The sequence below is a fragment of the Hippocampus bargibanti genome, linkage group LG10 (genome assembly GCF_051943395.1).
Source record: "Hippocampus bargibanti isolate YZ-2025 linkage group LG10, ASM5194339v1, whole genome shotgun sequence".
Classification (NCBI taxonomy): domain Eukaryota; kingdom Metazoa; phylum Chordata; class Actinopteri; order Syngnathiformes; family Syngnathidae; genus Hippocampus; species Hippocampus bargibanti.
In genome coordinates, this window is record NC_142743.1 from 20,992,056 (window position 1) to 21,011,579 (window position 19,524).

At 39.0% G+C, this 19,524-nt stretch overlaps 1 protein-coding gene across 5 annotated transcripts; it reads right to left on the reverse strand.

Annotated features, from left to right (window-relative positions):
* Positions 1–611: 611 nt before the first annotated feature.
* micu3a (mitochondrial calcium uptake 3a) lies at positions 612–19,524 on the reverse strand. Of its 5 annotated transcripts, XM_089006386.1 has the most exons (15): positions 19,189–19,521; positions 17,751–17,898; positions 15,756–15,787; positions 14,710–14,788; positions 12,213–12,260; positions 11,509–11,591; positions 11,172–11,243; positions 9,854–9,895; positions 8,572–8,667; positions 5,569–5,663; positions 5,249–5,420; positions 3,754–3,862; positions 3,503–3,660; positions 1,528–1,592; positions 612–1,335 (listed from the first exon to the last, which is right to left on the reverse strand). In XM_089006386.1, exons 1-15 carry the CDS (start codon positions 19,447–19,449, stop codon positions 1,332–1,334), a joined length of 1,464 nt encoding a protein of 487 aa, XP_088862512.1. In that variant the 5' UTR covers positions 19,450–19,521; the 3' UTR covers positions 612–1,331. The 5 variants fall into 5 exon arrangements, with proteins under 5 accessions (XP_088862512.1, XP_088862516.1, XP_088862518.1 ...); XM_089006390.1 differs by lacking the exon at positions 9,854–9,895; XM_089006387.1 differs by lacking the exon at positions 612–1,335 and having other exon boundaries at positions 1,524–1,592; positions 19,189–19,524.

The window sequence follows — 19,524 nt, forward strand, 5'->3', positions numbered from 1 at the left end:
AAAAAAACGGTGGAACGATACGTGCTGTGCGCTTTTGCTACCCCTAGGTGTCGGTTTCTCCTAACGCATGGAATTCAATGCAGCCACGGGGTGATAGTTGAAATAAAACGTACATCGAAACGGATTCACACCGAGATCTTTTTGTTTTGATACCTTGCTAAATAGACGCTGTACTTTCCTCAGCTTTAAAGGAAGCACATCTTCATCTCTTTAACCGATGACAACGCAAAGGTTAAAGGTGATTTTTTTTTCTGGAGCGTTGCGTCACATGTTCAGAACGAAGCTGCCGATTTGGCAAAAAGATCTAAGTTCTGTAATCGATTGCTCATTCTCAAGTACTCGCACTCTTTCACACGAACTGAATTTTCGCATTAATATCGGAATTTGTAATTTTCAAACGGAATGTCAAAAAAAAAAACTGAATCGATGTGGGAAAGATTTCAATGTGTATTTCGAAACCCGAATGTGGAAAAACATTATTCAGATTTGAATTTCAGGTGAGGGCTTCAAATTAAAATTGCTTAAATATAAATTCAAATTGCAATATTCAATTGATTAATTTACCTGAGAGGGAAACAATTTCACTTCGATAGGTATGTTTATATTTAACATTTTAATTCAATAGGGACATTGTAAATTTTTGAACAGATAAGATTGTATTATATCACCAAACATCAGGCGCACATATACTACATAAAAAGAAAACATGTAACATGGATATGAATAAAACGAATAGGGAGAGGACTAAAATGGGGCGGGGGGGGGGGTCTAGGGGGAACTGTGTGCATGACCATTATGGAAATAATCCATCCATCCATCCATCCATCCATCCATCCATCCATCCATCCATCCCTTCTCACAAGTGTATTGGAGCCAATCCTAGGTGACTTTAGGCAGTAAGTAGTGTATACCCTGAACTGGTTGCCAGCCAATTGCAGGGCATACACAGACGGACAGATAGCTGTTTGCACTCACAATCACATTCAATCAACCTACCATGCATGTTTTTGTTATGTGTTAGTACCCGGGGAAAACCTATGCAGTCACGGGGAGAGCATGCAAACTCCAACTTGGTGAGGCGGACATGCTAACCAGGTGACCATCATGCCACCCTGAACTTTTTTGTATGTGATTATTTTTAGTAGAACCTTTCCAAAACTTTCAGTATATTTCATCCGTACACTTGAATTAAAAATGGTGTGCATGTGAACAGTTCTGTAGCATTGCTTCTCCACAGCATAAATCTATTATGACTCCCATCCAGGACCAGTCTTTTTGTCTCTTAGCTTCGGAGATAAGACAGTGGGGAAAGGAGTTGCAGCAGGGTGCATTCACCTAGTAAACATACAGCAAATGGTGGCATGTTAAAGGTAAAAGTCAACAGTTATGAATACTTTCAGTCTATATTACAACATATTTCACAGAGCTAAGTTGTCAGAATCACATTCTAAAACCTATCTTAGGTGTATAACGCTTTATATTTTAAGCAACACACATGGAGTGGGTCCAGTTGTTGGGTTTACTTACCTGCTTGCCAGCTCTCTTTTCAAACAGGATCGAAAGGAGATGGTGCGCTCCATTGCTTTATATCCCTGAGAATTATGTAATGTGGTGACAGAAGAAAGGTGAAATGCAGGTGAATGAATGAACAGGGAAAGGTGTTTGGAGCAGAATAAAAGAGAGGAAGACAAGCGGGAAATAAATGATGTGTTTGAATTGTAATAAAGTTAGGAGTGGCATTTTGCAGGGACAACAAAGGAAGCAAGAATGCATGAAAGAGTGTGAGAGGAGAGAAAGAAAGAGAAATGGCGAATTATCAATGATGTGGACTGTAACCAACTATTGGTTAAAAATACAAAACTGGAACTAATGTTATCTTAATTTAATTCAACAATGTTGACAGTCATTTGTGTTGAGGTATCAGAAAACACTGTTAGAACAGTGTTTTTTTCTCTAGAAGCATCTCAGTGCAGTGACACGAGGTGGTTTCCATTTCTTTTGGAGTGTTTCACCACTTCAAATAATTAGGTGTGGTTGATAACAACTTTTTTCCCCTCCAGGCTGTCAAAGATGATAAAGATAAAAGATCTTGAAAAGTCCCCACTGCTTTCACTATACAGCAATGATGGCAGTTCATTTGACTGTGTTGATTCAAAAGAATTGGTTCATTAAAAAGCTTCATTCATATGATTAGTTGACCGAATCATTCAGGGAATTGTAAGTTTCCTTCAAAAGATTTGTTGACTGAGTCCTTCACCGTATTGGAAACCCATTGATTCAGCCCTGAGGTTCACATTCACTCCAGCTCATTCACTTACAGAGTCGTGGTGCATTCAGGGGCCATAGTATGCAGTCATTCTTTAGCGATGCTGCTTTATTTTAAGTGTTGTACATGAAGTGTCGAAAAGGACTGCGCAACAAATGCAATTACCCTTTCTTTTATATTGTCGCAATGACCAAATGTCGAGAACCAGGAATGCTGGCCACTTATGATATAAACCTCTGAAAATGACATGAAGAGACACAAAAGACAGTTTCAACTAAGCCGGAATAATATTAGTGGTTCTTCACAGATCAGAAAGCCTCAACATAGTTTTGTTAGCCTGTTTATGGTGCATCACATAATGTGTTAGCATAAATGCGATGTAGTTTGATTGTACTGTATACACAATGTGTAAAATTTTGTTTGATGTTTAAAGGACAACTGACGTCTCCGGACAAGTTGTGTCCATAATTTGTAAAATGGCTTCAAATGACTTCTACTGAGCGTATTTTACAAAGATTCCACCGCATATAGCTATATTTTACGTTTTAAGACTCGTGCTGAATATTCCGGAAGTCTTGTTTTTGAGTTGGTGACCAGTCCGTACGTGACGTCACTGAAGGAACGCCCCTGACCGAAAAAAAGGACACATTGTAGCAGTCCTTCCATCACGTCAATGATTGTTTTGTCTGAAAGCCCCGTGTTGCGCCAGAAGAGGGCGTCCAAGCTCCATATAAGGAATTTATCAGCCTGTGGAGACACTGTCATGTCTACAAGAGGTCGCCTTTTCTGGGATGCTACATTGCAGTACAGATGCCTCAAAATGACATGGAATAAATTTAATCGATTGCAAACATGTATGCTTTCCTCTTCAGAACTATTTGAATTATATTCATAACTGGATGTGTAACAAGAAAGCATATTCTCCGAATCTGAAGACGTCTTGGCGTGACGTCACGAACTGGGGGCGGGACTTTCTGAAAATGCCGAATTCGCAGCTCAATTTTTTTGCAGATTTTGGACACTAAGTCATTTTTATTGGTGTTTTGCATTTGACTAAAACTATCATACTGCGTGTTTTGGGTATTTTAGATGCTATAAAACGTCTTTCTGATATTAGTTAGGAAACAAAAAAGTGACGTCGGTTGTCCTTTAAAGTAAACATCCACTGGGAATGGCAATAAAATGAAATAACGCTTTGTCTTCTGGTATGCGTCAATCAAAAAGCTATTTCCTTACCCTGGCGCCTCGGTGCAGCCTGTCCTTCATGATGCCAATGAACTCCTTGTAAGAGAGTTGGTCATCATGATCCACGTCGAAGATCTTGAAGATTGTGTTGACCAAGTGATGTGTCAGCTTGAGACCTGTGGCCACATACACTGCTCGAGCAAACTCATCTGGTAGGGGACAAAGACAAATTCTGTGTGTCACTCAGAAAAAAAAGGGAACCAAGTGTGCCTGAATTGTAGCTTTCACAGGTGTTTTCCAACCTTGCCCGATGGAGCGAGAAGCAAAATTGTACATTTGCATGGCAATGGCAAAGTCCTCTAGGTTGTTGAGAAATTGGAAGAAACAGCGGAACTCATCAAACGTGATTCCCTTAAACAGGGAAAGAAACAGACACGCATTAACACTCTTCTAGGCAGTTCAGCTCAGTGATATATCAATTTAAAACACAGCAAAAAAGACAAACTTGTGTAATGAGCAAAAGTAGCCACTCATGCCAATAAAGCGATTTACCATACGACATATGTTGGTGGTTTACTGCCGTGGGAATGTAAATGGGTAGTTTATTGGGAACTGAATGATCACGTGGAAACATTGATAGCATAGAATTCTGTTTTGAGACAAATGATGATGAATTTTAATAAATATAAATCAATCGCTCAAACAATGAAAAATTTTATGACTAGTTATACGAATAAATGCATACAGTTGATCGAGAGTAAAAAGACTGATAGTATGTGCGCACGTATGAAATGAGTGTGTGTGTCTGTGGTCAAGCGAGTCAGTTGAGCGTTGAAGTGTGGAGCACGACAACAGCTGCAGGCAGAAATGGTGGTGGGAAATTTCAGGTGCTATTCATGGCTGGGAGGCAGAAACACTCACATAAGAAGAATAAATCAAAAAGAAGGAATTGAAGTGCTGCTGCACGCAAAAGATAAAATGTCAACCCAAAACATAACTTGAAATTTGTATTGCAACAATGTGAAGTTCCTTGGAAGTGGATATTGGTTTGTTCTTTTATTTTGACAAAAACTTTTTTTTTTTGAAATTTTTTTTTTCCATGTTCGTGCTTTGTTCTAGCTTCAGCTGTTGTTAAAGCGCTATGTTAACTAAGATGTACGTATTGTGCTGTCACGAGAGGCGGGGTCCTTTAGGGGAAATATATTCCCCTAAAATGGCTCCACCCAGCGAGAGTTTTGGCCCTATGTGGTGGAAGGCAGCAGTACAAACCCCACACCCGTGGCTGATCATGGCTTGATTGGCATGCAAGGCTTTTAAGGCCAGAGAGTCTCTAAGTGTGGCGGCCGAGGAGACAAGCTACATTGTTGTCCTCTGTGGAAGAACACCGAGAAAGGGATTGCTGCATGGAACTCGTCGCCAGTTGGGACCATAGCACGGAACACCGGATTTAGAACCTTGCTAATGGTGACTAGGCAACCTAGGGAGGACATCAAGCGGGGTGAGGCCTAGAAATACATGGAAAAGAACCCCATCTTCAGTTTCACCTCAAAAGAGACTGTTATACCACCCTCATTTCAAGCCCATATAACTCCAGACATATCCTACCCAAAGACAGCTCCACAGAGTGACCCTTATGAGGATAAAGGGGTTTAGAAAATGGATGCATTGAAAAAAACAGCAGATATTTATTTCAGGTACAGCAATGTTTTGTTGATCGGACAGAGAACCAATAAGTTTGTTAAGGCACAACTTCTCTTTTTGTGGAAGTCACTGTTGAAACAAAGACAGCATTCCTACCTTTTCATCGGGTATGCTTTGTCGAACGTTTTCCAGGTAGGCGCCAATATTCTCCACGTTGGTGAAGCGCAAGAGGATCTTGGCAAAGTCCTCTTCACTGATGGTGGCCATTCCTTTAGAGTAGGTCAGAAATTCAATCTCTAGAACCTCAGTCTGGAGGTTATCCATGAACCTAAAATGTAAAACAAAGGACAGACAGCATAGACCTAATTTGAAATCAGGGTAAAAAAAGACTGTCATACAAAAAGAGACTTGCGAATTAAAAGCGGGAATTCATGTGTATGGAGTCATCACAAGCTTTTGTGCAAGCTTCGAAATACCTATAAAAGTCATCAAAAGTGAGCTCAGCCTTCCCTTTCTTCCCGAAGAAATGAACCAGCAGGGTGGTATCAATAGTTAGACTCTCATCTGCACGCTGAAGTCAAAAACAAAGAAGACAAAAAGAGAAACATAGAATAACTGTGACAGACAATTCAACAAAACTTACATGACATTTTTGACTGAAAAACGCTGTCCGTTTCTCAACATGTCACAAACGAAGAGATTTGGGATTTTTTTGTAAATAACCAAACCAAAGCTGGTGATCAGTGCACCCCAACATAGCTCACAAACTCAAGTGAATATCTTTAAAGGACAACCGACGTCTCCAGACAAGCTGTGTCCATAATTTGTAAAATGGCTTCAAATGAATTCTACTGAGCGTATTTTACAAAGATTCCACCACATATAGCTAAATTTTACGTTTTAAGACTCACGCTGAATATTCAGGAAGTCTTGTTTTTGAGTTGGTGACGAGTCCGTACGTGACGTCACTAGAGGAACGCCCCACACCGAATAAAAGATACATTGTAGCAGTCCTTCCATCACGTCAATGTATTTTGCTGTATTGTTTGGTCTGAAAACCTTGTGTTGCACCCAAAAGCCGCCAGAAGAGGGTGTCCAAGCTCCATATAAGGAATTGATCAGCCTGTGGAAACGGAGGTGGCCACAGGAGGTCGCCATTTTGCAATCAAATAAAATTTTCCATTTATTTATTTAATTAATTTTTTTTGTGCTTTAAAAATAAAGATTTCGAGAACATTGGAATGTTTTATCTGTGCTTTTCTTGTGAAAATCCTGATGCGGCCCAACCCCTGTTTGCGTTTGAGACCCCTGTGCTAAAGGGTTTTTAACAATGTTGTCATTCATTCAAGTGCGGTGGTATCATTGTGAGTTTACCACTTTGATGACAAAATCTCAGCTCCGTTCAAAGGCACGTGTGTGTGTGTGTGTGTGTGTGTGTGTTTTACAAACAAACTTATTATTATTTATGGTACAGGTAGAAACAGTTCATCCTGGTGTAAACCCTATAATATAGGGCCATATAGGGTCTATATGGTCTTTTGAATCTATACCGAAGACCTCAGAAGAGCATTACATTGTCCATCATTTTATTCTTTCAAGTGTCAGTAAGACTTTCCACGGAATGAATGCAGGCTATGCCACATTTTCTTTCCCATGACCTGGTCTTCTCTCCCTTGTCTTCCACCTTCTGACATTCCTTTTTTTACCTTCCCCGGTCATTTATTTTCCTCTCATTCTCAGTTTACCTTTATTTCCTTTCTCCTGCTGGTAACTGTCAGTGGTTCGTCCTGTAGCTGTCAGTAAGAACCTCTTTTACCACACAAGAGCAAAGAGCGTGACTAATCTGTTGAGTAAACACGTCCTTCTTTAAATACAACCCGCTTCTTTCTTTTGCCCTCAAAGTGTTTCCCGAGGCTTTCTTCTACCCACCCACTTTGTACCTCAACATTTGTTGTCCGCTGACCTCTCGCCACCAATCTAGCCTACCCTCACCTATTTGGTGATTGTATCTCTTCCTCTTTTACTCTATTTATCTGATCAACCACTTCTTATCTCAAGTGTGTTCCATCACTTCAGCGTCTTCTTCTTTCCACAATTGAGTTTAACTTTTGCACGTTTGCATAATTTATTCATGATCTAGTGTCAAAGAATTTGAATTTGCTGGATGTTTTCACATTTTGTTGATTCTGTATTGTGACTTTGCCAGATCCTGTGTGTGCGCTCTGTCCATCTAACATCCCAGCAGATGAAAGGTTCCGGAGAGTAAATACAAGGTCAGACCCGTTACACTTCACTGTTATTACCTTCACCTCAGCTTCCGTTGCCACGGCAGTGCCGCAGCACAAAGCCTGTCATTAGAGAGCTAGCCAGTGTGCTATGTTTTAGCTGTTACTCATCATTGGCAACACCTCCAAGGTGGCTTTCAGGTGCGTTTTTTTTCACAGATTGCTGCCTTTCAAACTAGTTCACGGTCTTTCCAATCTAAAAATATTTGACAGTGTTCTGTGTGATTTCCAGATATAGAAATGGCAAGATATGTTGAACCGCATTGCGACCATTCACCAATTTAGTGTCATTAATGTCGACAGTGAAAATAAATGACTAATTATTGAAGTAGAAATGAATGCCATGTGATTTCCTCCTGGCAATTAATGAAAAAAAAGGAAGAAAAATTATGCAAGCTAGTGTAAATTCCAATTAAATATTTTCGTTTCTGAGGTCCGCATTTTGAATTGCAAATAATTGCATCGTAAATTATAGAGGATATGGGTTCAACGTGCTTTGTCGCATAAAACAACATACATTCCTATTATATAGATGTAATGAAAAAAAGAAGACATCAGCTATTAAACAAACATACTAAGATACATTATACTGTATTACCTAATTCTGGAAAATTATGTCACCACAGTATAGTAGAGCTTTTTAAATAAGCATGAAAAGACATAGAAAATAGGTGTGCTCTATTCAAACCGTTTAAAGTATAATTTTCCCAAAATAAATACATGTACGTATTTAGATGATTTTTAAGGGAATGCAAGTTGAAATTAACGTACTGTTATGAGTGTATAACCGAAAGAAAGAAATTAAGGCTGAAAAAAGGAATATGCTAAGAGGGGTAACTAAAAGGGAAGGTGGGGAAGCATTTTGGGGCATTTCGATTGGATTTACCTTTATTAGGTAAATCCAATTTCTCAACTGATGTTGAGCAGACAAATGAATAAAAAAGACATTTGCGACACACCTAGCGTGATTGAAGCTAACAAGAAGACATTGCAGGTTGATAATGCAGCTCAACAAATTGTTAATTTTGATGCGTAGAAATAGCCTCATTGTCTTTGTGTATTTTAGGTGTTATTCTGCTATGCATGACAGGAACAGACAAACAAGCAGGGATGATTGGAGAATTTTAAAGAACGGGTGGAGTTCATGAAAACGCTGGAAGAATGACATGATAGAGGGCAGGTGCATCTGTGTACCTCTGCCAGGTCAGAAAACAGGATTTGGCTGGCGCCTCGCCTTAGAACGTCCCAGTAACTCCACGCCACAAACTCCTGATTGTCTTTTTTTAGCACCTGTAGGGGTGGTCAAGGAGGGGCCAGTGTCAGTTCACATCCAACACCACCACTTCAGGCATTAGCTTTTGAATTTTACAGATCAATCCGATTTTAGTCATATACCGTATAATCATATTAAAGTGATGTGACATGGGACCAGAGCAAAATACAAGATGTACCCAATTTTTCAGGCAGGGTACAGTCCCAAGGAAGTGGACTATTAAACACTCTCATGCTAATTTGATGGTGTTTTTTTATACATAAGAGCCTGCTTGTAAACATTAATTTGAAAGATTAAGAACATACCTTTTCAGTGGATTGTAACTTATTAGTGTCAAGAATCCTAGATGTTGATAGAAAATGTAAATAATATGTTTTGCTACCAAAAACTCAGAAACTGTACTACTGACTTGACAGTTTATGCTATTAAATATCAGAAAAAAAAGATTATGTGCCATTTGGTGGCCATAGTGCATACACCAAATTCTTGTGTTTGTACTCGAAAATACAGAAGCAAAATGTGGAACTACAGTCGAAAGAGAAATGTTTTGACCAAAAAACCTGAATCTGATCTGAAGTGTGGTTCCTCGAAAAAGTGTAGCTGATGAGCCATGACCTGCCTGACTCTCATTTTCTTCATGGCGAACGCGACTGAAAGCTTTTTAACAGGACCGCACCCTGATGCTAAAAGTTATGAGCATATATTAAAAGTAAATGCAAATGCATTTACTACGGGACTTCACACAGTTCTGACTAGCTTGGAAGTCCTTCATCACCAATGTTTAATTGGTGACAAAATACAGCATTTCAATCAGGGTTTGGATTGGATTGGATTGGAAGTATATTGCTTCTGACTTTAATGTCCCCTACATCACTCAAAACCGCATTAGCACACTATTCTTATTTCATTACACTTGATCACAGATTGTCGCTTATATGTAGCGTCCTCTTAAGTTCTCTTTTTTATTCATGCTGGATGAAATAATGAAGCTAATAGGGGAAACAACATTTAATATCGCAAATAATATTCTGAGTTGTTTACTACACTATATTTCTTGAAGAATTTTATCTGAAGCCACCAACAAGCACACTTTTAAATGGATTCATTATTTAATGCAGTGATTACACCCTTTTAATCACATTCTCAAACCATCGAAGGTGAGCAAAATGAACACTACGGGGTATGATTTTTTTTTATACATACGCTGTTCATGGGGGCAACCTGATATCCATACAGCTGCATACTCTACCACACAGAAAAGAGGCGTGAGGGAGAGACAGAGGACGGCAGAGCATGCAGTCAGAGAGGAAGAAGGAGAAAAGATAAAAGACATGTTAGTACATGCAAGAGGAAAGGTTGTGGATACACTCCGCATCAGGAGGGACATGTCCAATTTCCAATGTATCTATGATTATGTCTTAGAGGAACACGTTTTGCAATCTTTAAATCTGTATTTAAAGATTAGGTAGTAGCTGTATAGTCAATGGATAGAATACACTATACAGTATTTTTCCCCCCATAAAATATTATAGGTAGTATGCAGGGCTCGATTTGTATTGTTAATACAAACCCTTGTGTTGAAAATACGCTCATAAATAGGGTCCTTAATTGATCATGGAAAATGTAGATGTACAACCTTGACAAACCAGTCTGAATTAACTGGCTATCTAGCTATGTAGCAGGCTGGCTATCTAGCTGGCTAGCCATCTAGCAGACTGGCTGGCTGTCTATTAGCTATCGATTAGCTAGCTAGTTAGCTTTTGATTTATTTGAGTTGTTCCGGGTTTTGTGAACGCTGGCGTGTGTGGCTGCTGCTGCTCACCTACAGAAAAGCTTATCCTGTGATCTTGAGAGTTTTGAAAGACGCTTACAAATGAAATGTATTATTATTATTATTATTATTTATTATTATTATTATTATTATTATTATTATAAGATCCGCAAATTCATTTTCCCAACAAAAATTTCCTCAAGTCACAACACCAATGTTTGCTCTTTAACAAGTATTAACATATTGTCTAAATTCTTCTACAACAATTATTCTTGTCAGTAATTCCATTGTTTGAAGTGGTTAATGAACACAAGAAAATTTTGTTCCTAAACCTTAATCACAAAAGTATGAAATAAGACCATTTATACAAGAGTATATCCATTTTGGTCAAATAACAGGTTGGGAAGTTACCATCAAGGTACAACAAAGAACAAAAATTTGAAAGGCAGCATGCACTCAGTCATGGTTAGATGATGGGTTATTATCCTAAACTGCTACGTAATGATTTTCATCGTTTTAAATCCATCCACAGTTTGGCACAGCAGTTCAATATCAACAAAAGCGCAACGTAACAGGAACTGTTGTATTCCAATACATTCATGGATGATTTAAAATGATCTGAATAATACAATGGATAAGTAGCTTTAGTTGATATAAACAATCCATAATTGTTACAACATTGGTTATATTCATGACAACAAGTAAACTGGATTGTTTTGATCCCACAGTCCTGATTACCGACTTGCTTACCAACTGTGCAGACTTCTCAGCATTTCCTTTTCTCCCTTTCTTCTCATTTTTCTTCCGGAAGATCTCTTGAAGCTACAAAAACATGGATAAATGTTTATTTTTATGCATCGCAATTAAATACAAACCACACAGTATTTGCACTTTTGTCCTCTTCATTTATTTAGACCTCACTGATTAAACCCAAAATGCGTTTTTTTTCTGCCTACAATGGCACTGTACATTCAGACGAAACCTACTAAATACACATACATTATCTTCATTACTGTCAGCTGAAACTGAAAATAGAATGGAAATGATATCATGGATGATTGGTTTGGCTTTCCTATTTGCGACTTACCACCAAGAACTCCCTCTTGTCCACCATCTGGTTGCCGTCTGCATCAAACATATTGAAAGCAATCTTAAAACCAGCATGGGGCTCTGCAGCAGAGAAGAACACACATGCTGAGGGTTATCCACAGAGTCTGTTAAAGGTATTTGTAAATACCCAAATAGCATACAGTCAGAATTGAATAATGGTCGGATAGAGCGTAAATTAGCACGACTTTCACTTTCATTAATTCCTTCAATTTATTAACAAATGTAAATGCTTCTCCAAGTATAGTTAGCAGTTGAGTGGCTTGCCAGATTGGATTGTTTTTGGATCTCAGAAGCTCTCCTGGGCCACTAATTTTATGAATTAACTATTGTAATTTGAACACAAATTATCGTAATTGTATCATTTGATTGCGAGTGTCTCTAAATTTCAATAAAATGTATGACACACGATGAGCTACGGGGCCATACTTGACTGACCCATCGCAGTGGGCCTGGTTTTTATCAACCACTGAAAATTGAATGGCAGGTGACCATGTCGCAAATGTACTCGCCAATCAATCATATCAGATGAGCTTCCCCAACTAAAAAGAAATATTTCTCTGTCTGAACTGAAGTCCACCTGCCACCACGCTGTACCAAGACAGTATATGAAGTACATACAGTATTTTAAATCACAATAATAGAATGTAGAGTGCAAAGACAGCAGGATATGGAGGGACTCACTTGTCAGGATGCAGAGCAGGAACAGGTACTCTGTGTATGAGATGATACCTAGCAATGAGACCATGAGAGCGTTAGTAATGTTATGGCCGTATGCAACCACAGATACTATTGCACATAATAATTCCTTTTGCGAACATTGCATCTTTATATGCATTTCCTTGAAGTTAAGCAATAATCAATTTGGCCACACATTAGTTCTAGCAATGTGGTCTGAAAATTTCTCTGAAGGGGGCACCAACTTAGAGGACACAGAGGAATTTCTGCCTAACTAATCTTCGTAATGGTTATTTTTAGCAGAACTAGCTAGCTTTCTAGCTATCTAGCTGGCTAGCCAGCTGGCTACCTCACTGGCTACCTAGATAGCTATCTATTTGCTATGTATTTTCTGTCTATTAGCTATCTACCTAGCTAGCTGGCTAGATTTCAATCTATTCGGGTTATTCCGGGTTGAGTGAATGCTGGCGCGTGTGGCTGCCACTGCTCACCCACAGACAAAAATTATCCTGTGACTGTAAAGTGACCTTGAGAGTAATGAAAGGCGCTGAAATGGATTATTATTACTTCATCTGATTTTCAAATTTCGTGTTGTGCTGTACTCTGGTTTGATAGGCCTTTCCAATAAAATTTGGCATTTAGAAAAACTTTAATTTTGGGGAAATTCTGTCACAATCTGTGTGTGTGTGCATGAGTGTGTGTGTGTGCGCGTGTGTGTGTGTGTGCGTGCACATGTTTGTATGTGTGTTTCTATAAGCAGGTGAAAAATGTTTCAGGACGTTATCCTTACTTGCTTTAGGGCCATTAACACTCTTTTCTGCTTTCTGTCTGATTGTCCAGATAGTTCAGGTTGACTCGCTTGAGTGTTATGGGACACTGCTTCCTCGTGGATGTGTGTTGCTGAACATGACACCAGGTAGAACAAGTGACAGTCTTGTGTTTCCTACTACCTACTTTGTGTAAAGGAGATGATTTGGAACCAAAATCTCCCCCACTGCTTCGAATGTAGCTTGAACAATGTTCACATCATGCACTCAAAGGACTGATGGTTCAATCAGACAGACAGGAAAAAAATAATTGGTATACTCTCGATTTAATTAGAATTGATGTTCTATGGTGAGTTTTATAGGTTTTCACACATTGTAGCTTTTCAAATTGTTCTATTGTTAGTTCCATAGGTTTTCACATATTCTAACCTTAAACTGTTTCATAAAATGCAAATGTTGGCTTTAAAATAGTGCGTCTTGTAATCATTAATATTTTGAGGACTGTCCCCATGCATCGTCCATCTTTCCAAAGCACAGCAAATCCCATTTTATAATATAAACTCCAAATAAATGTTAGTGTCAAAAACAGAGAAAATGTAAAACACACACGGAATTCCATTTCATTTTGTGACTCTACAAAAGCTGTCGCCATTCCAAGGCTCAGCACGAGAATACGTGCCCTGACAAACACAGATTGTATCACCGGTACAGTACATACATATCGGGGCTTTCACTGACATATTACAAAATTAAACAGGGAAATGCCCAGAGGTATTCACCTCCTTTTTACGAGTGGTGGGGCGGGGGCTGAAAAAAAAATATTTTCGCTGCTGCATACTTATATGAGGAGAAGAGAAACGGAAAGAGAGGAAAGGCCTATTTTTAGTTTGGTCAGCAGGTTGGTTGGCAGTCAGGAGAGACAGCATGCTTCCAACCTCGGATTAGAGACACCTACCGTGACTCATGCAAACACACACATTGGCAGGTAAATCTTGAGTGAAATTGAGTAATAATATGGCATTTGAGATGTGAGCCATAAAGATTTATGAATATAATCTTTACAAAGAATAGTAAATAGTATGGACAATACTTTGTAAACACACACACACACATATGCAGCAATTAATTGTAATTGTTAAGACAATTTAAAACATTTCACTCAGGTGTCAGTTTCAATCTATATTTTAGTTGCATATCTTTTCTGCTTTTGGCAATGGTGTGTGTGTGCGCGCGTGTGTGTGTGTGTGTGTGTGTGTGTGTGTGTGTGTGTGTGTGAGGGAGGCGGGGTGCATGCATGTGGTTCTTCACCTTCTCAGAGGTACTGAACCCTACCAATTATTATGCAACTTCACCAAACCCTTTTTTAAATATATTTAATATTTTTATAAATTCTAGATATTGAAAAAAATGCATTTATTAAAAATTGTAAAAAGTAAATAAGAGTTCAAGAGATTTTTTTATTGTTTTTGTATGACGTACTATCACGACAATCGCGCGTTTACTACTAAGCAAACGAAATTTCCCGCACCACTGATTGGACAAGCAATGTCATGTGATCTTTTGCAGCCAGATGTGACATAACGAATTAACCGTAGAGTCGGGTGTGTTACTCTCCATGGCAGAAGCTACGTCAAACCCGTGAAAACTGACTGACTGAACTCTTGGGTTTTGATCAAACTCAGGTTTAGAATCACTGCTGTAATTTGAATGTGCGTCTATATGAGTGCATACTGTACCTCGTTCTTTCAGATTACGGAATAGTTTGGACGATCCCCTCCATACCGGGGGAGTATCTGAGAGGATTTTCTCTAGCTCCTGGAAAAAAAAAATAGATAAAATGAACCCCACATTATGTAAATTGGCAAAATATGTTTCATTCACAACAATGAACAGTCTGTAATTGTATCTTAAAACATGTCTTTGTAGGTTTAAGCAAAAACACAAGCAAGTTGTGTTCATATCCTGACATAATGCTTACTGGACATGTTATTTTCTCTTGTGGCTCGACTATTACAAGTGTCATATTGAGAATGTGTTTGAAGACACCTACAGTATTATGGAATTTCAGATAAACACCCCACAACATCTCCAGGCTTAAAAAAGTTGAATTCAACATGTTCTAGGATTTTTTAAATGCGATTTTGTGCATGTCAAATTCATACACAGAAACTACAGCAATACTGCGACAGAAATGCATTGAATGTGCCCGTGGCTTTAATTTCTAAAAAAACACTGACTGACGGTCACATTTAACTGAAGGGATTGTGTATAATTTAAATGGATGGCATTTTGAGACGCTTTTTAGGCACTTGAGTACACACCGTGTGCATTTTTGGATGCAACCAGAAGAGACACTGTTGATGCATTCTTAACTAGTTTCTAAAAATAGAACACCATCAAATGTTGGCAGTTGAGCAACATCCGCTCAGGTCTCCGCAATGGCACAATATGTTATCACAATTTGAATCTGAATGTGTGTATGTGTACACGTGTGCGTGTGTGTTTGTGTGTGCTTTCAAACAAATTATGTGATTCATTGGTAATTGTTTTCATAACATTGGTCAACTGCTAATTTTCATCAAAGATGGCTTTTTTGCCCCACCAGGGGCATTTATTTAAAAAACAATCCAAGCACATCTGAAGTTTCACCTATAAAGCTTGCAACACATATTTTACCATTCTGATTTATGGCTATGATGCTGCAGGAAAAAAAATATAAAATGCAAAAGATGCAGACAATATCAATGAAAGAATAAAGAAGCTTTCACAGTGTGTCTCCCACCTGTTTGGTCAGGGACCTCCAGGGCCTCTTGTCTGCCAAAGGAGCCAGACAAAAAAGAGAAAAAGAAAGGAAAGAGGAGAAGAGGGTTTGGGTGGGCTCTGTCAGATAGCATCTGTGTTATCTAGAAATGGTCTTAATGTGCACACTACAGTCACAACACATACGCATGCTGTATATACAACTGTGATCATCACAGGCCCATCTAAAGTGCGCTGTGCTGGTCTTTGTAGTGGGTGGAATGTCCCAGTAAAAGCCCATACTATTACTTTTGTTCAGTTTTATACAACAAAGTTCATCTTAATTCAACTTCAAAGGGGGGCATTAAAGGATGTGAGATGCTGAGTGGGTATGTGCGGTCGTATCGTGTGTCAGGAGCCGCACAGATGTGAACACTCATAGGGGTGTATGGTTTTGCACGCAACAACTGTCCACTTGAGAACAATATTAAAAAAAATGTGTTGTGAGGGAATAACTATGACAATAAAAGAAGGATATGTGTCAACAGCAGAATTTAGGATGTCTATTGATTACAACAAAGTGCGAATATAAGGAAATGGAATGTTGAATGAAGGCGCGTCAATGTCAATGTGTCTGACTAACATGAATCTTAGACTAAACAAAAGCTGTAAGGCCATCTGCTTGGAGGTTGTATGGGAAATTTTGTCTCTAACAGCAGCAGGTCCGCAAAGATAGGAAAGGCCAGATCAAACATTGTGTGTAGGAACATTTAAATCAGTCCGAAGGAAAATTTCAAACTTGAAAAGGCTTCTCAATTCTCAATAATCACATGTGCAAAAAAACTGGACTCTTCTACTGTAAATATGTGTTGATGCAATACAGCTACATATATCAATATCCATTTTCTTGATACTTGCACTATGTACAGTTTTCTATGAAACAGTTTTGCACATTTACAGTATACCTCTCAGACGTTTTTACTATGCTTAGAATATCTTGTTTCTTTATACTTTTACCCCCCCCCCCCCCATCCCTTTTCAAATTGCTGCTGTAGACTGCAAATTTCCCCATTGTGAGACAATTAAAGGACAACCGACGTCGCCGGACAAGTTGAGTCCATAATTTGTAAAATGGCTTCAAATGACTTCTACTGAGCGTATTTTACAAAGATTCCACCGCATATAGCTATATTCTACGTTTTAAGACTCGCGCTGAATATTCGGGAAGTCTTGTTTTTGAGTTGGTGACGAGTCCGTACGTGACGTCACTGAAGGAACGCCCCTGACCGAAAAAAAGACACATTGTAGCAGTCCTTCCATCACGTCAATGTATTTTGCTGTACTTGTTTGGTCTGAAAACCTCATGTTGCACCAAAAAGCCGCCAGAAGAGGGCGACCAACGTCCATGGAAGGAATTTATCAGCCTGTGGAAACGGGCTGGTTAATTCCTTTTCCTAAGGAATTTTTCCTAATTCCTAATTGTTTTGATTCTCCAGCAATGCAAGACGTATTGGCGTGACGTCACGAACTGGGGGCAGGATTTTATGAAAATGCCCAATTCGCAGCTCAATTTTTTTGCAGATTTTGGACACTTTAAGTCATTTTTATTGGTGTTTTGCATTTGAATAAAATATCATTCTGCGTGTTTTGGGTATTTTAGATGCTATAAAACGTTTTTCTGATGTCAGGAAACAAAAAAGTGATGTCGGTTGTCCTTTAAAAGTTTTGATTCTGAAACAAAATATCCATTCATCCATTTACTTATTCGCTTATTTTCATGAGGTTCACAGTAGTGCTGCTGCCTATCCCAGCTGTCTGTGGGCAGTACGCTGGGGACATTCTGAACCTGTTGCCAACCAATCGCAGGGCACACAGATAAACAAACCAATAAATCATACAGAAAAAAGAACGTACGCATAAGAACTAATGTCCCAACATATTTTCTTTTACTCAAAGCCCGTGCTGGTGTCTACACCATATAGTAAAGAAGGCCACAACAAATGAATGTATTATGTGTAGAAAAAAAATCTATACATACTCCGTGGTTCACTCATAGTGACTGACTCAATGAAGTTCTGGGGAGTCATGTAGAGCTGGCCGTCATATTCCACAGAGCTAAACATACGGAAACGATGCTCATGACTCGACATGTGCACGTCTCCCTCCTCAAAGTCCATCGGGTGCGCCTGTTGGGAACACAAACAGAACGTTTACAATTGCTGAATCTTTTCTAACTTTAAGACAACTTGTCTTCAGCAATTTGTGAATAAATAATAGAAATAAAATGATTAAGTATTTTACATGAACTTTTCACGCTATATTTGATGTCGAGAACTCAGCCCCACATACATAAGGCAAGCTGGTGAATAACATCTTTGTTTTTGGTGTGTCTGTTTTTGTTCTTTGTGTTTATTTATACTGGGCATCGTGAAATTGAAAATAGTGTCAGACCCTTTATGGCAGTATAAAAATCTGCAGCAAAATGTGGGAAAGTTCAAGGGGTGTGAATACTTTTTAAGCCAGTTTATCTTCACTAAGGAAGCATAAATATACGATGAATGTTTCGCTTTTGTAGTGTAAGCAGTTCTGGTTAATATAGTGACACATAAGAAGGCATCATGTCAAATGTAAACCTTCAATTGGAATAAAATTTTTATTGGAATGACAAAAAAAGTCTGCAAGGCGACCCGGCTTATTATGTAGTTTGAATAGTAGCACTGTTGGGTTCTAGAAATAATATTTTTAAAATACAACTTTATAATGTATTGCACATACAATAAAATAAAAATTGTACAGTCGCCAACGGGTTACTACATCCACCATACAGTTCAGAGGTTGTAGGTTCAAATCCGGGATCCAATCTTGCAATGTGAAATTTGCATTTCAACTTGTACGTTTTCCCCATATTTTATGTTTTTTTTCATTATTTTGAATTGTGTACGCCGTATAACAACTCTTATACGATTAAAAGAAATTATGCGGTTATCGAGTCCTTGTCGATGAAGCATGATATGCGCATGCGCGTCACACTGTTTTCGTTTGATTTTGTATTTCCGTTTCCGGATATGAAGTCCGGTTTGTGTTGCAATCGAGGAATCAACTAGTTATTCGCTGTTGTCCAGCACCTTCTACATTTCAATTCAAAGCCGTGTCTTCATGTTGACATTTCAGCACCAGCTCTATCGGAGAGCGCCGCCACTGCATGCGTGTGCGCGCGCACAAGGCACAGCTGTCAAATAGGGAGCAAAGCGTTTTCGGAACAAATTACATGTTACATGAAAATATAACGACGTCACTATGAACGTATTCGTACATTTGTGAAAGGCGAGATCAAAGTAGTAGTGGGGTTTCTTTTGCAAGTGATAAAATAAAAAATAAAAACACAAGCCCAGTGACTAAAAATCGATCAGACAATATATTTAGTAGCGATGTGTGATCAAGCCATGTGTAGTACCCGACCGTTTAAAGGCATCTACCTTCTCTTTGGCTTCAACGGCTGGGATGGATGGCAACAAAGCGTGGATGCTGCGAGTCCCCATCTTCCTCCTCCAACCACGGCGGTTAATCATGTCCTCGTAGAAGTAAAGTGCCACGGCACCTCCCGTCGCAAGACAAAGCCCAAAAGTGAGACACTTACGCGCGCCTAAGCCTGCCTGTCGCCCGGTCAGCTCGTTTTTCGACACCGAACGCAGATTTAGCTTGACGGCCAACGAAGCTAGTCTGCGGAAGGCGGCCATTGCTGCTTTTAATGACGCGGCTAAGCTTCTGTGAACAGAACTTTGGGGACTATTTGGAGCTATCGCGTGACGTGG

What these genes read in the sequence shown, in the direction of transcription:
- micu3a (XM_089006386.1), bottom strand. Translation starts at nt 19,449, where the DNA reads ATGGCCGCCTTCCGCAGACTAGCTTCGTTGGCCGTCAAGCTAAATCTG. An exon ending in CCGTTGAAGCCAAAGAGAAG is followed by an intron (nt 17,899 to 19,188) that starts GTAGATGCCTTT and finishes TGTTCCCAACAG; the next exon opens with GCGCACCCGATGGACTTTGA. An exon ending in TGTTTTCTGACCTGGCAGAG is followed by an intron (nt 5,664 to 8,571) that starts GTACACAGATGC and finishes TTTTGACTTCAG; the next exon opens with CGTGCAGATGAGAGTCTAAC.